This window comes from Oncorhynchus clarkii, unplaced genomic scaffold, assembly GCF_045791955.1.
Source record: "Oncorhynchus clarkii lewisi isolate Uvic-CL-2024 unplaced genomic scaffold, UVic_Ocla_1.0 unplaced_contig_11073_pilon_pilon, whole genome shotgun sequence".
Classification (NCBI taxonomy): domain Eukaryota; kingdom Metazoa; phylum Chordata; class Actinopteri; order Salmoniformes; family Salmonidae; genus Oncorhynchus; species Oncorhynchus clarkii.
This window is the reverse complement of record NW_027258603.1, coordinates 1-17,014: the sequence shown is the minus strand read 5'-3', so window position 1 is coordinate 17,014 and position 17,014 is coordinate 1. Positions and strand designations below refer to the sequence as shown.

At 41.4% G+C, this 17,014-nt stretch overlaps 1 protein-coding gene across 2 annotated transcripts in view; it reads left to right on the top strand.

The window, feature by feature from the left end:
* The window catches only part of LOC139397473 (NLR family CARD domain-containing protein 3-like), a 35,360-nt gene extending 23,575 nt beyond the window's left edge, over positions 1-11,785 (top strand). For both annotated transcript variants that reach the window (XM_071144172.1, XM_071144171.1), the window contains exons 5-11: positions 1,783-1,867; positions 2,001-2,229; positions 5,505-7,308; positions 7,594-7,767; positions 9,432-9,605; positions 9,910-9,956; positions 10,328-11,785. In XM_071144172.1, coding sequence (XP_071000273.1) covers positions 1,783-1,867; positions 2,001-2,229; positions 5,505-7,308; positions 7,594-7,767; positions 9,432-9,605; positions 9,910-9,956; positions 10,328-10,854 — 3,040 coding nt within the window. In that variant the 3' untranslated portion in view covers positions 10,855-11,785. The remainder of the gene's footprint in view (positions 1-1,782; positions 1,868-2,000; positions 2,230-5,504; positions 7,309-7,593; positions 7,768-9,431; positions 9,606-9,909; positions 9,957-10,327) is intronic.
* Positions 11,786-17,014: the final 5,229 nt, after the last annotated feature.

Genomic DNA, 17,014 nt, shown 5'->3' with positions numbered 1-17,014 from the left:
GAAGATTCGATATAGGCCGATAGTTTTTTATATTTTCTGGGTCATGGTTTGGCTTTTTCAAGAGAGGCTTTTATTTATTACTGCCACTTTTAGTGAGTTTGGTACACATCCGGTGGATAGAGAGCCGTTTATTATGTTCAACATAGGAGGGCCAAGCACAGGAAGCAGCTCTTTCAGTAGTTTAGTGTAATTTGCTTTCTAATAATCATGATCTTTTCCTCAAAGAAGTTCATGAATTTATCACTGCTAAAGTGAAAGTCATCCTCTCTTGGGGAATGCTGCTTTTTAGTTAGCTTTGCGACAGTATCAAAAAGGAATTTCAGATTGTTCTTATTTTCCTCAAATAAGTTAGAAAAATAGGATGATCGAGCAGCAGTAAGGGCTCTTCAGTACTGCAGGGTACTGCCTATCCAAGCTAGTTGGAAAACTTCCAGTTTGGTGTGGTGCCATTTCCGTTCCAATTTTCTGGAAGCTTGCTTCAGAGCGCGGGTATTTTCTGTGTACCCGGGAGCTAGTTTCTTATGAGAAATGTTTTTAGTTTTTAGGGGTGCAACTGCATCTAGGGTATTGCGCAAGGTTAAATTGAGTTCCTCCGTTAGGTGGTTAACTGATGTGTTGTCTGTGAATTTATAGCACGACTTTTGATGATCCTTGGTTGGGGTCTGAGCAGATTATTTGTTGCAATTGCAAACGTAATAAAATGGTGGTCCGATAGTCCAGGATTATGAGGAAAAACATTAAGATCCACAACATTTATTCCATGGGACAAAACTAGGTCCAGAGTATGACTGTGACAGTGAGTGGGTCCAGAGACATGTTGGACAAAACCCACTGAGTCGATGATGGCTCCGAAAGCCTTTTGGAGTGAGTCTGTGGACTTTTCCATGTGAATATTAAAGTCACCAAAGATTAGAATATTATCTGCTATGACTACAAGGTCCGATAGGAATTCAGGGAACTCAATGAGGAACGCTGTATATGGCCCAGGAGGCCTGTAAACATTAGCTATAAAAAGTGATTGAGTAGGCTGCATAGATTTCATGACTAGAAGCTCACTAGTGTAGCCAGGAGGTGAGGCCTCATTTAACACAGTAAATTAATCAGGCTTAAGCCATGTTTCAGTCAGGCCAATCACATCAGATTATGATCAGTGATTAGTTCATTGATTATAATTGCCTTTGAAGTAAGGGATCTAGCATTAAGTATACCTATTTTGAGATGTAAGGTATCATGATCTCTTTCAATAATGACAGGAATGGAGGTGGTCTTTATCCTAGTGAGATTGCTAAGGCGAACACCGCCATGTTTAGTTTTGCCCAACCTAGGTCGAGGCACAGACACGGTCTCAATGGTAATAGCTGAGCTGACTACACTGACTGTGCTAGTGACAGACTCCACTATGCTGGCAGGCTAGGGAAGTTAGAGCCCTGTCTATGTTGGTAGATAAGATGAGAGCACCCCTCCAGCTAGGATGGAGTCCGTCACTTCTCAGGAGGTCATTTCTCCTCTCCCATTTTCCCATTTATTTTCATGGTTTTCATAATCCATAGGCTAATCATTTTGTCCATTTGCATAGTCACAAACACAACATTCCCTGTGTGTGTGTGTGTGTGTGTGTGTGTGTGTGTGTGTGTGTGTGTGTGTGTGTGTGTGTGTGTGTGTGTGTGTGTGTGTGTGTGTGTGTGTGTGTGTGTGTGTGTGTGTGTGTGTGTGTGTGTGTGTGTGTGTGTGTGTGTGTGTACTCCCTGGATGAGGAGATGTAATCTCATGTTTTGTCCACAGAAACCAACAGGAGAGATCAGAGTCAGAGATTCTCAGTGGTCAGTCTTCCCAGAGTCATCAAACAGACCTGGCCTCCATATTCAGTGTATGTGGGTGGTCCTGTTATGTACATTTGTTTTTGTTTACCTGAAGTAAAGTTGATCTGTCAATCATTCATTAATGTGTTAATGAGAAAGCATTTAGTCTCTTGCTTAACTTATTTACTTGATTTATTTCAGTTGCTTGAAGAGAATATTATGACATTTGTGAAGAACGAGCTGAAGATGTTCACGAGGATTCTTAGTCCAGAACTCCCAGAAGGCTTTGAGAGTCAGAAGCAGGATAAGGAAGTGGTGGACCCTGAAGATGAGAAGCAGGAGAGCAATGCCAGAGAGGGGGCTCTGAAGATCACACTGCACATCCTGAGGAAAATGAACCAGAAGGAGCTTGCTGACACACTGGAGAAATGTAAGATCTGTCTGCCTCATGTTGAATTATGTTTTATAACATTTAAAAGCTGTAGCTAAAGTACAGCTAAAGTAGCTGTGTAACCCAATGATATTGTAGCAGCCTTAACACTGTAATTTTTCAGAGTAAATAACTCACGGACACTAGAGAAGCTTTAACAAAGTTTAATTCTTCCCAAAGGGTCGTTACAGCTGTTATTCAGACAACAAAACATCTGACACAAGCACTGATATTTAACCCTTTCTCCTAGGCTGAGTCTCCTCCTCCCTTTCTCCTAGGCTGAGTCTCCTCCTTGTTATTCAGACAACAAAACATTTGACACAAGTACTTTAACCGTAGGCTGAGTCTCCTCCTCCACAGCCGAACAGCCAATGTATCTATGTTGCAAAACAAACCTAGTGATATCTGTTCTTCCTCACAGACACCGGAGAAGCCAAGTTTAATTCTTCCCAATTGGTCTTTTTTGTAATTCAGACATTTTCACACAGCACTGATGTTTAACCGTTCCTCATAGGCTGAGTCTCCTACACATCTGTATAAACATCGTTCTTTACTACTAGGCAGGACACTAGTGATACAGGCCATGACCTTACCTCAACCCCCCCCCAATCACTAATCATCTATGTCTCTCTCCCTTTATCAATGCCTGCTAATGCCTGTAATCACTTCCCTGCACCAACACATTCCAAGCTTCCTCCTACAGAACCTGCAGTAGACCCTCCACTATATACCTTCCTTCTACAGATACCCATTACCTTCTGGTGTAGACCCTCCACTATATACCTTCCTCCTGCAGATACCCATTAACTTCTGGTGTAGACCCTCCACTATATACCTTCCTCCTACAGATACCCATTACCTTCTGGTGTAGACCCTCCACTATATACCTTCCTCCTATAACCATTACCTTCTGGTCTAGACCCTCCACTATATACCTTCCTCCTATAACCATTACCTTCTGGTGTAGACCCTCCACTATATACCTTCCTCCTGTAACCATTACCTTCTGGTGTAGACCCTCCACTATATACCTTCCTCCTGTAACCATTACCTTCTGGTGTAGACCCTCCACTATATACCTTCCTCCTGTAACCATTACCTTCTGGTCTAGACCCTCCACTATATACCTTCCTCCTACAGATACCCATTACCTTCTGGTCTAGACCCTCCACTATATACCTTCCTCCTACAGATACCCATTACCTTCTGGTGTAGACCCTCCACTATATACCTTCCTCCTACAGATACCCATTACCTTCTGATGTAGACCCTCCACTATATACCTTCCTCCTGTAACCATTAACTTCTGATGTAGACCCTCCACTATATACCTTCCTCCTATAACCATTACCTTCTGGTGTAGACCCTCCACTATATACCTTCCTCCTATAACCATTACCTTTTGGTGTAGACCCTCCACTATATACCTTCCTCCTACAGATACCCGTTACCTTCTGGTGTAGACCCTCCACTATATACCTTCCTCCTACAGATACCCATTACCTTCTGGTGTAGACCCTCCACTATATACCCTCCTCCTATAACCATTACCTTCTGGTGTAGACCCTTCACTATATACCTTCCTCCTATAACCATTACCTTTTGGTGTAGACCCTCCACTATATACCTTCCTCCTACAGATACCCGTTACCTTCTGGTGTAGACCCTCCACTATATACCTTCCTCCTACAGATACCCGTTACCTTCTGGTGTAGACCCTCCACTATATACCTTCCTCCTACAGATACCCATTACCTTCTGGTGTAGACCCTCCACTATATACCCTCCTCCTATAACCATTACCTTCTGGTGTAGACCCTCCACTATATACTTTCTTCCAATACCTATTAACATCTGGTGTAGACCCTCCACTATAAACCTTCCTCCTATAACCATTAACTTCTGATGTAGACCCTCCACTATATACCTTCCTCCTATAACCATTACCTTCTGATGTAGACCCTCCACTATATACCTTCCTCCTATAACCATTACCTTCTGATGTAGACCCTCCACTATATACCTTCCTCCTATAACCATTACCTTCTGGTGTAGACCCTCCACTATATACCTTCCTCCTACAGATACCCATTACCTTCTGGTGTAGACATTCCACTATATACCTTCCTCCTATAACCATTAACTTCTGATATAGACCCTCCACTATATACCTTCCTCCTATAACCATTACCTTCTGATATAGACCCTCCACTATATACCTTCCTCCTATAACCATTACCTTCTGGTGTAGACCCTCCACTATATACCTTCCTCCTACAGATACCCATTACCTTTAGGTGTAGACCCTCCACTATATACCTTCCTCCTACAGATACGCATTACCTTCTGATTAAGACCCTCCACTATATACCTTCCTCCTACAGATACCAGGTACCTTCTGGTGTAGACCCTCCACTATATACTCCACTATATACCCTCCTCCTAAAACCATTAACATCTGGTGTAGACCCTCCATTATATACCTTCCTCCTACAGATACCCATTACCTTCTGGTGTAGACCCTCCACTATATACCTTCCTCCTACAGATACCCGTTACCTTTTGGTGTAGACCCTCCACTATATACCCTCCTCCTATAACCATTACCTTCTGGTGTAGACCATCCACTATATACCTTCCTCCTATAACCATTACCTTCTGGTGTAGACCCTCCACTATATACCTTCCTCCTATAACCACTACCTTCTGGTGTAGACCCTCCACTATATACCCTCCTCATATAACCATTAACTTCTGATGTAGACCCTCCACTATATACCTTCCTCCTATAACCATTACCAGTTGGCTCTCTGTTTTGCGCAAATATCACACTGAGAGACAACAACTGACCACTTACACAATGTAGTCATTCACGCTCATTCTTCAAAATAAAGGCCTGAAACTACGTCTAAAGGCTATAGACACCTGAGGGAAGCCGCAGAAAAGGGAATCTGTTTGATATCCCTTTCAATGGTCAATAGGGATTCATAGAAACACAGAGGTTTCAAAATAAGAGTCACTTCCGGATTGGATTTTTCTCAGGCTTTCGCCTGCAATATCAGTTCTGTTATACTCACAGACAATCTTTTTACAGTTTTGGAAACTTTAGAGTGTTTTCTATCCCAAGCTGTCAATTATATGCATATTCTAGCATCTGGTCCTGAGAAATAGTCTGTTTACTTTGGGAACGTTATTTTTCCAAAAATAAAAATAGTGCCCCCTAGCTTATGTGTAAGTAGCTACTTTTTCAAGAGGTTAACTTCTGTTATTTCTAGATTCAGATGAACTTGCTGTGATTTGCCAACGTGAACTCAAATCTAATCTAAAGAAGAAGTTTCAATGTGTATTTGAGGGGATCGCTAAACAAGGAAACCCAACACTTCTCAATAAGATCTACACAGAGCTCTACATCACAGAGGGTGGAACAGGAGAGGTCAATAATGAACATGAGCTGAGACAGATTGAGACAACAACCAGGAAACAAGCAAGACCAGAGACTGCAATCAAATGTAATGACATCTTCAAACCCTTAACAGGACAAGACAAACTTATCAGAACTGTGCTGACAAAGGGGGTCGCTGGCATTGGAAAAACAGTCTCTGTGCAGAAGTTCATTCTGGACTGGGCTGAAGGAAAAGCAAATCAGGATGTCCAATTTGTATTTTCATTCCCTTTTCGGGAGCTGAATTTGATGAAAGGGGAAAACAATTTCATTGAACTTCTCAATCACTTCTCAATGGAAACCAAACAATCAAGAATCTCCAACTACGACAAGTACAAAGTTCTGTTCATCTTTGATGGTCTGGATGAGTGCCGACTACCCCTAGACTTCCAGAAGAACAAGATCTGTTGTGACGTCACAGAGTCAACCTCAATGGATGTTCTGCTGACAAATCTCTTCAAGGGAAATCTGCTTCCCTCTGCTCTAATCTGGATAACTACCCGACCTGCAGCAGCCAATAAGATCCCTTCAGGGTGTGTTCACCAGGTGACAGAGGTACGAGGGTTCAATGACCCACAGAAGGAGGAGTACTTCAGGAAGAGATTCAGTGATGAGGACCTGGCCAGCAAAATCATCTCACACATAAAGACATCAAGGAGTCTCCACATCATGTGCCACATTCCAGTCTTCTGCTGGATCTCTGCAACAGTCCTTGAACACATGCTGGAACAGAAGAGAGAAAAGATGCCCAAGACTCTGACTGAGATGTACACACACCTTGTGGTGTTTCATACCAAACAGAAGAATGAAAAGTATCTTGGGAAAGAAGAGACAGGTCCACACTGGAATAAAGAGAGCATTCTGTCACTGGGAAAACTGGCTTTTCAACAGCTTGTGAAGGGCAATCTGATTTTCTATGAAGAAGACCTGCAAGAGTCTGGCGTTGATGTTAATGAAGCCTCAGTGTACTCAGGATTGTGCACACAGCTCTTTAAAGAGGAATGTGGGCTGTATCAGGACAAGGTGTACTGCTTCGTACATCTGAGCATTCAGGAGTTTCTGGCTGCTGTATATGTGTTCCTCTCATTCATCAACAACAATGAGAATCTAATGGACGAACCTCAATCAATGTTCAGACACTTTTTGTCGCTCTTCAGAGAGAAGCCTAAAGTTACTGAAGTTACTTTCTACAAGAGTGCTGTGGATAAAGCCTTACAAAGTGAGACAGGAAACCTGGACCTTTTCCTCCGCTTCCTTCTGGGCCTCTCAGTGGAGTCCAATCAGAAGCACTTACGAGGTCTACTGACAAAGACAAGAAGTAGCTCACAGACCCATGAAGAAACAGTCAAGTACATCAAGGAGAAGATCAGGGAGAATCCCTCTCCAGAGAGGTGCATCAATCTGTTCCACTGTCTGAATGAACTGAATGACCATTCTCTAGTGGAGGAGATCCAAAGATACCTGAGCTCAGGAAGTCTCTCAGAAGATGAACTGTCACCTGCACAGTGGTCAGCTCTGGTCTTTGTGTTGCTGACTTCAGAAAAGGAGCTGGATGTGTTTGACCTGAAGAAATACTCCAGATCAGAGGAAGGTCTTCTGAGGCTGCTGCCAGTGGTCAAAGCCTCCAGAGCTGTTCTGTGAGTACATAAAATGACATTTAAGAACTAATCATTAGGAAGAAATATTCAGTTTAGAGAAAAATATGTATTATAATATGTATAATATATTATTTTGAAAACATATTGAATAAATTCATTGATTTTCACATTAGTATAACATAATGACCATACGATTCTAGGAGACGGAAGATGAATCTATATGTTGTTTTAGAGAATAAACCAAATGCATCTGCCATTGTCCTTCTACACTACTGGTGTTAAATTAACAGTGTGTTTGTGAAGTCATGATGATCTCTTTGTCAGGCTGTCAGGCTGTGGACTCACAGAGGAAGGCTGTGCTTCTCTGGTCTCAGCTCTGGAGTCAAACCCCTCACACCTGAGAGAGCTGGACCTGAGTAACAATGACCTGAAGGATTCAGGAGTGAAGCTGCTCTCTGCTGGACTGGAGAATCCCCACTGTAAACTGGAGACTCTGAGGTCAGTATTATCAGATATGAAAGCACTTCATGTATGTAGTTCTCCCATTTGAAAAGTCGTAATTATTCGGTTATATTCACTTATATTGTATTAAAGTAGTCATAAGTTTAGTATTTGGTCCCATATTCCATGCCTGCAGTGATTACATCAAGATTGTGATTCTACTAACTTGTTGAATTAATTTGCAGTTTGTCTTGGTTGTGTTTTAGATGTTTTCCTAATAGAAACTGAATGGTGAATAATGTCCTGTCATTTTGGAGTCACTTCACTTGTATTGTCAGTAAGAATAGAAGATGTTTCTGAACACTTCTACATTCATGTGGATGCTACTATGATGATGAATAATCAGGAATGAATCGAGAACAATGATGAATGAGAAAGTTAGAGGCACAAAGATCATAACCCCTCTGTTATTGGTAATGGTGAGAGGTTAGCATGTTTTGTTGTAGCCTCTGTTATTGGTAATGGTGAGAGGTTAGCATGTTTTGTTGTAGTCTCTGTTATTGGTAATGGTGAGAGGTTAGCATGTTTTGTTGTAGTCTCTGTTATTGGTAATGGTGAGAGGTTAGTATGTTTTGTTGTATCCTCTGTTATTGGTAATGGTGAGAAGTTAACATGTTTTGTTGTAGTCTCTGTTATTGGTAATGGTGAGAGGTTAGTATGTTTTGTTGTAGCCTCTGTTATTGGTAATGGTGAGAAGTTAACATGTTTTGTTGTAGTCTCTGTTATTGGTAATGGTGAGAGGTTAGTATGTTTTGTTATAGCCTCTGTTATTGGTAATGGTGAGAGGTTAGCATGTTTTGTTGTAGCCTCTGTTATTGGTAATGGTGAGAGGTTAGCATGTTTTGTTGTAGCCTCTGTTATTGGTAATGGTGAGAGGTTAGCATGTTTTGTTGTAGCCTCTGTTATTGGTAATGGTGAGAGGTTAGCATGTTTTGTTGTAGCCTCTAACTTTCTCACTCATTATTATTCATGATTCATTCATGATCTTTTCTCCATCATTGCAGTCTCAGGCTGATGTAGTCATGGAATATCAGATCAAATACTTTTCATACTTTTCACTTTAATACACTATAAGTTAATTGTTCAGAATACTTATGACTTCTTCAAATGGGGGAACTAGATACATAAAGTGTTTTGATTTTTAATAGTGAAACACATATGTCTTAAAAAACCCTCATATTAAAGGTGACATTATATACTGTCACCTCATATGAAACATTTGATCTGAAATCCAAAATGTTGGAGAATAGAGACACATTTAAAATGTTAGCTTCACTGTCTAAATAGATATGGTGTGGACTGTATACTCAATACAATCTAAATCTGATACCTCACTGTCTAAATAGATATGGTGTGGACTGTATACTCAATACAATCTAAATCTGATACCTCACTGTCTAAATAGATATGGTGTGGACTGTATACTCAATACAATCTAAATCTGATACCTCACTGTCTAAATAGATATGGTGTGGACTGTTTACTCAATACAATCTAAATCTGATACCTCACTTATTTCTAATAATGAAACATTCATTTATAAATAGATATGGCAGGTTTCAGGACACTGATATATCTGAATATGTTGAAAAAATATACTGCCACTATTTTCACCACCAAAGAATATCAGTGTGATTTTAATATGATTTGACTCTTTGCAGGCTGTCAGGCTGTCTGGTCACAGAGGAAGGCTGTGCTTCTCTGGTCTCAGCTCTGAGGTCAAACCCCTCACACCTGAGAGAGCTGGACCTGAGCTACAATCACCCAGGAGACTCAGGAGTCAGACTGCTCTCTGCTGGACTGGAGGATCCACACTGCAGACTGGAGAAACTCAAGTATGTAGAGGGTTTATGTCAATGTTCATATCAGACATGTTTGACTTATCAGGCGAGTTAAGACAAACATTCTTACCACCAGTATCACACAGGACACACACACTGGACACACACACAGACAAACATTCTTACCACTTGGACAGAATTATATGCTGACTGTGTGTGTGTGTGTGTGTGTGTGTGTGTGTGTGTGTGTGTGTGTGTGTGTGTGTGTGTGTGTGTGTGTGTGTGTGTGTGTGTGTGTGTGTGTGTGTGTGTGTGTGTGTCCCTCAATGACTGCCTGTTCTTCTGCTTACCGCTACAGTGTGGAACATGGTGGAGAGAACAGAATGAAACCTGGGCTTAGAAAATGTGAGTGTTGACTGCTGTGAAGAATATGACTAAGAATAAGTCTTAATTCAAGTTAAGTCAAAGTCAAAGTCAAAGACCACCATCATTACTGACTTGGTCATATTAAATATCAGCTGTAGTTCTACAGAAGCAGTAATCAGGGACACCAAAGTTTACAAAGAGTTGCTTTGACAATGTGTGTGTGATGGGAATAAATGTGTTTTATATTACTATACAGTATAACATATGATCATTCAACAAGTCTCAAGTTACCTTAACTTCTCCTTTTGATACCTAGAAACATCTACATTAAATGAATTAGTGAAAAGTGAGTTAACATTCTAATGTGAATGATGATGATTTCTAATATTGTGTCTGGTTTCATCCATCAGATGTCTGTGATCTCACACTGGACCCAAACACAGTAAACAGACGCCTCTCTCTGTCTGAGGAGAACAGAAAGGTGACATGGAGGACAGAGGAGCAGCCGTATCCTGATGACCCAGAGAGATTTGAGGTCTGGAGACAGGTGCTGTGTAGAGAGGGTCTGACTGGGCGCTGTTACTGGGAGGTAGAGTGGAGGGGGAGAGGGGCTGTTATAGGAGTGACATATAAAGGAATCAGCAGGAGAGGAAGGGGTGATGACTGTTGTCTTGGATACAATGACAAGTCCTGGAGTCTGTTCTGCTCTGACAACAGTTACTCTGCCTGTCACAATAATAATCTCACTACCATAGTCGTCCCCTCCTCCAGCTCCCACAGAGTAGGAGTGTATCTGGACTGGCCAGCCGGCACTCTGTCCTTCTATAGAGCCTCCTCTGACACACTGACCCACCTGATCACATTCACCTCCACATTCACTGAGCCCCTCTATCCAGGGTTTTATGTTTGTGTTGACTCCTCAGTGTCCCTGAAATAATCACCTGACACACACAAACACAGTGGAAACACACACACGAACACACACATTCACTGGACCCACACACAAAACTGGAAACATACAACACTGGACACAGGAATACACTGTACAAACACACACAAGCACACACTGGGCAGAGACACACACACACACACACACTGGGCAGAGACACACACACACACACTGGGCAGAGACACACACACACACACACACTGGGCAGAGACACACACACACACACACTGGGCAGAGACACACACACACACACACTGTGCAGAGACACACACACACACACACACTGGGCAGAGACACACACACACACACACTGGGCAGAGACACACACACACACACACACACTGGGCAGAGACACACAGACAGAGACACACACACACACACACACTGGGCAGAGACACACACACACACACACACACACACACACACACACACTGGGCAGAGACACACACACACACACACACACACACACACACACACTGGGCAGAGACACACACACACACACACACACTGGGCAGAGACACACACACACACACACACTGGGCAGAGACACACACACACACTGGACAAACAAAAATACACACACACACACACACACACTGAACACACACACTGGACACACACACACACACACTGGACACACACACACACACACACACTGGACACACACACACACACACACTGGACACACACACACACACACACACTGGACACACACACACTGGACACACACACACACACACACTGGACACACACACACACACACACACACTGGACACACACACACACTGGACACACACACACACACACTGGACACACACACACACTGGACAAACACACACACTGGACAAACACACACACTGGACAAACACACACACACACACACACATATGGACACACACACACACTGGACTCACAAAAACACACACACACACACTGAACACACACACGCTAGACACACACACACTGGACACACACACACTGAACACACACACACACACTGGACACACACTGCACACACACACACACTGAACACACACTGAACACACACACACACACACACTGGACACAGACACACACACGCTAGACACACACACACACACACACACACTGGACAAACACACACACAAACACAGTGGACACACACTGGACACACACACACACACACACTGGACTCACAAACACACACACACACGCTAGACACACACACACACACAATTGGACACACACACTGATCACACATATACACACTGAACACACACACACACACACACACACACACACACACACACAATTGGACACACACACACGCTGGACACACACACGCTAGACACACACACACACACACACTGCACACACACACACACACACTGAACACACACACACACACTGGACACACACACACACACACAGTTGACACACACTGGACACACACACACACACACACACACACACACACACTGGACAAACGCACACACTGGACACACACACACTGGACAAACACAATCACAAACACACTGGACACACACTGGACACACACACACACTGGACAAACACAATCACACACACACACACTGGACACACACACACACTGGAAACACACACACAGGACATAATTCCTATAATTGTGACCTTGACCTCCACAGCTCTAGGTCTGTGTCTGGGTCTCCTACATCATGAATGTATTTTATGTTGAATAACAAATTGTATACTATAATATATATATAATTATAATAATATAATTATATACAATTATATCTGGACATACGCTCCATAGTTGTACAAGTATACAAGGATATATTGTACTTTTCATAATAAAACATACTTGAAACAAGAAAAGCGTGTTAATTGTGAAAACAGTGTGTTTATTGATTTAACGTTTCCTCTGTCAGGTTGATGTTAACCTGCGACTGGTTGAAACAAGAAAAGGCTGTTAATTGTGAAAACAGTTTGTTTATTGATTTAACGTTTCCTCTGTCAGGTTGATGTTAACCTGCGACTGGTTGAAACATGAAACAAATATGAACTGAAATACAAAACAATTAAATATGTGGAATAGAATTAAACAAATTGTACAATTAGTACAACAGAGTGTTGTGATGCAGGGTCACTATAGCAACAGTGTTGTGATGCAGGGTTACTATAGCAACAGAGTCTCTTTTCTTTGCTCTCTGCTCTCTCTTTGCTCTCTGCTCTCTCTGCTCTTTCACTCTTTGCTCTCTCACTCTTTCTTTGCTTTCTCAGCCTGCTCTCTGCTCTCTCTCTCTCTCTGCTCTTTCACTCTTTGCTCTCTCACTCTTTCTTTGCTTTCTCAGCCTGCTCTCTGCTCTCTCTCTCTCTGCTCCCTCTCTCTCTCCCACACTCTGCTCTCTCTCTCCCACACACTCTGCTCTCTCTCTGCTCTCTCTCTCTCCCACACGCTCTGCTCTCTCTCTCCCACACACTCTGCTCTCTCTCTGCTCTCTCTCTCTCTCCCACACTCTCTGCTCTCTCTCCCACACACTCTGCTCTCTCTCCCACACACTCTGCTCTCTCTCTGCTCTCTCTCTCTCCCACACACTCTGCTCTCTCTCTGCTCTCTCTCCCACACTCTCTGCTCTCTCCCACACACTCTGCTCTCTCTCTCCCACACACTCTGCTCTCTCTCTGCTCTCTCTCTCTCCCACACTCTGCTCTCTCTCCCACACTCTGCTCTCTCTCTCTCCCACACTTTCAGCTCTCTCTCTCCCACACTTTCTGCTCTCTCTCCCACACTCTCTGCTCTCTCTCCCACACTTTCTGCTCTCTCTCCCACACTTTCTGCTCTCTCTCCCACACTTTCTGCTCTCTCTCCCACACTCTCTGCTCTCTCTCCCACACTTTCTGCTCTCTCTCCCACACTTTCTGCTCTCTCTATCTCTCACCATCTTAACAGTGGTGCAGTTTGGACAATCACCACTTGATGGCAGTGTTAAACCAGAAGTGATGAAAACAACATCACTGCATCGAGAGAGAGAGAGTCTAATATACTGATATACAGTAACATTCAGAAAGTATTCAGACCCCTTGACTTTTTACACATTTTGTCACGTTACAGACTTATTCTAAAATGGATTAAATGTGTTTTTCCCCTCATCAATCTACACACAATAACCCACATTTACAAAGCAGAAACGGTTCACTTTATGTGTGAACATTTTCATTTAAAAAAAACGTAGATATCACAGAGGGAGAGGGAGGGTAGAGAGTCAGAAAAGATATAACAGAGAGCAAACCCGTAGCCTCAAGCTCATTACCATAACGCAACGTTAACTATTCATGAAAATCTCAAATGAAATGAAAGAAATATATTCACTCACAAGCTTAGCCTTTTGTTAACAACACTGTCATCTCAGATTTTCTAAATATGCTTTTCAACCATAGCTACACAAGCATTTGTGTAAGAGTATTGATAGCCTAGCATAGCATTAAGCCTAGCATTCAGCAGGCAACATTTTCACAACAACAAGAAAAGCATTCAAATAAAATCATTTACCTTTGAAGAACTTTGGATGTTTTCAATGAGGAGACTCTCAGTTAGATAGCAAATGTTCATTTTTTCCCAAAATATTATTTGTGTAGGAGAAATCGCTCCGTTTTGTTCATCACGTTTGGCTAAGAAAAAAATCTGAAAATGCAGTCTCTACAACGCCGAACTTTTTACCAAATTAACTCCATAATATCGACAGAAACATGGCAAACGTTGTTTAGAATCAATCCTCAATGTGTTTTTCACATATCTATTCGATGATAAATCACTCGTAGCAGTTTGGTTTCTCCTCTGAAGAAAATGGAACGCGCATGGACGTTGAGATTACACAATAATTGCGACGGAGGACACCAAGCGACCACCTGGTAGAAGTAGTCTCTTATGGTCAATCTTCCAATGATATGCCTACAAATACGTCACAATGCTGCAGACACCTTGGGGAAACGTGGAAAATGTAAGCTGACTCCTAGCTCCTCCACAGCCATATAAGGAGTCATTGCCATGACGCGGTTTCAAAAAATGCAGCACTTCCTGATTGAAATTTCATCTTGGTTTCGCCTGTAGCATCAGTTCTGTGGCACTAACAGACAATATCTTTGCAGTTTTGGAAACGTTTTCTATCCAAAGCTGTCACTTATATGCATAGTCGAGCATCTTGTCGTGACAAAATATCGCGCTTAAAACGGGAACGTTTTTTATCCAAAAATGAAATACCGGCCCTAGAGTTCCAAGAGGATTTATACAGATAATTTACATAAAATACAATATAGTAATAATATAAATTACCTGAGAATTGTGTGTCATCCAGTCTTAATATGAATTGTATATCATCCAGTCTTAATATGTTTGTATGTCATCCAGTCTTAATATGAATTGTATGTCATCCAGTCTTAATATGAATTGTGTGTCATCCAGTCTTAATATGAATTGTATGTCATCCAGTCTTAATATGTTTGTATGTCAACCAGTCTTAATATGAATTGTATGTCATCCAGTCTTAATATGTTTGTAGAAACCAAATATTAATACATTGTTAAAAACATTTTTAAAAGTATTTAGTATTTAGAGAGCGACAACACACACGCACGCTATACAATGTCAAGTAATTGTTTTCTAGAACTCTGTACATCCACTAGGGGGAGCCAGTGGTCCACTCTTGAGTAGAGCCTTGCTTTGGCATGCAATTTCATGGTTCTGAGTCACTGAGACATGTCACACAAAATTGACATTTGTTTGTTGAAAACATTAGGATAAATACATATGTGAGTAGAGTCCTTTCTCGTTAATATTTTTTTTAAATCTATAACACAACATCTAATTTATTATATACTATATAATTTATATAATGCATTAAAATAGGTCCATCTAATAAAATAATACAATGATCCCTTTTTGTATTTTTTATTGACTGAGACATACACTGGACAGTCCATCCTCGGACATCCCAGGATGACCCCCTGAGGACACTTTTTAAAAGGTTAAAGGTTAGGCAGGATTAAAACTGTTTTTTCAAAGACACTAGGGACACCCCTTGTGTGCATATAGTTAGTTCCCTTGTGTGTAAGAGACCCCCTAGATGAACAACCTGTTGACCATTAAAATATGGATTGCTGAGAACTCTTTAAAAGTGTAAAGGTTAAACAGGTTTAAAACAGTTGTTGTTTTGTAAAACCTTTATATAAATCATAATCAGTACTATTACACAATACTACACATTACTACACAATAAACATTATTATCACACATTACTAAACAATACATGTTATTATTAAACAATACCACACATTACTAAACAATACACATAATTATTACACAATACTACACATTACTACACAATACATGTTATTATTACACAATACCACACATTACTAAACAATACACATAATTATTACACAATACTACACATTACTACACAATACACATAATTATTACACAATACCACACATTACTAAACAATACACATAATTATTACACAATACTACACATTACTACACAATACATGTTATTATTACACAATACCACACATTACTAAACAATACACATAATTATTACACAATACTACACATTACTACACAATACACATAATTATTACACAATACCACACATTACTAAACAATACACATTATTATTACACAATACTACACATTACTACACAATACATGTTATTATTACACAATACTACACATTACTACACAATACATGTTTATAAGTATAATAAGACAGTTTATTATTATTTTCTGAGAGAAAAAGAAGAATCAACATTTTCCTCATTTTCAGGGGCCTATTGTAACCTGACACCCCCATCAGTCTCTCCTTTTCAGGGGCCTATTGTAACCCGACACCCCCATCAGTCTCTCCTTTTCAGGGGCCTATTATAACCCGACACCCCCATCAGTCTCTCCTTTTCAGGGGCCTATTGTAACCCGACACCCCCATCAGTCTCTCCTTTTCAGGGGCCTATTGTAACCTGACACCCCCATCAGTCTCTCCTTTTCAGGGGCCTATTGTAACCTGACACCCCCATCAGTCTCTCCTTTTCAGGGGCCTATTGTAACCTGACACCCCCATCAGTCTCTCCTTTTCAGGGGTCTATTGTAACCATCAGTCTCTCCTTTTCAGGGGCCTATTGTAACCTGACACCCC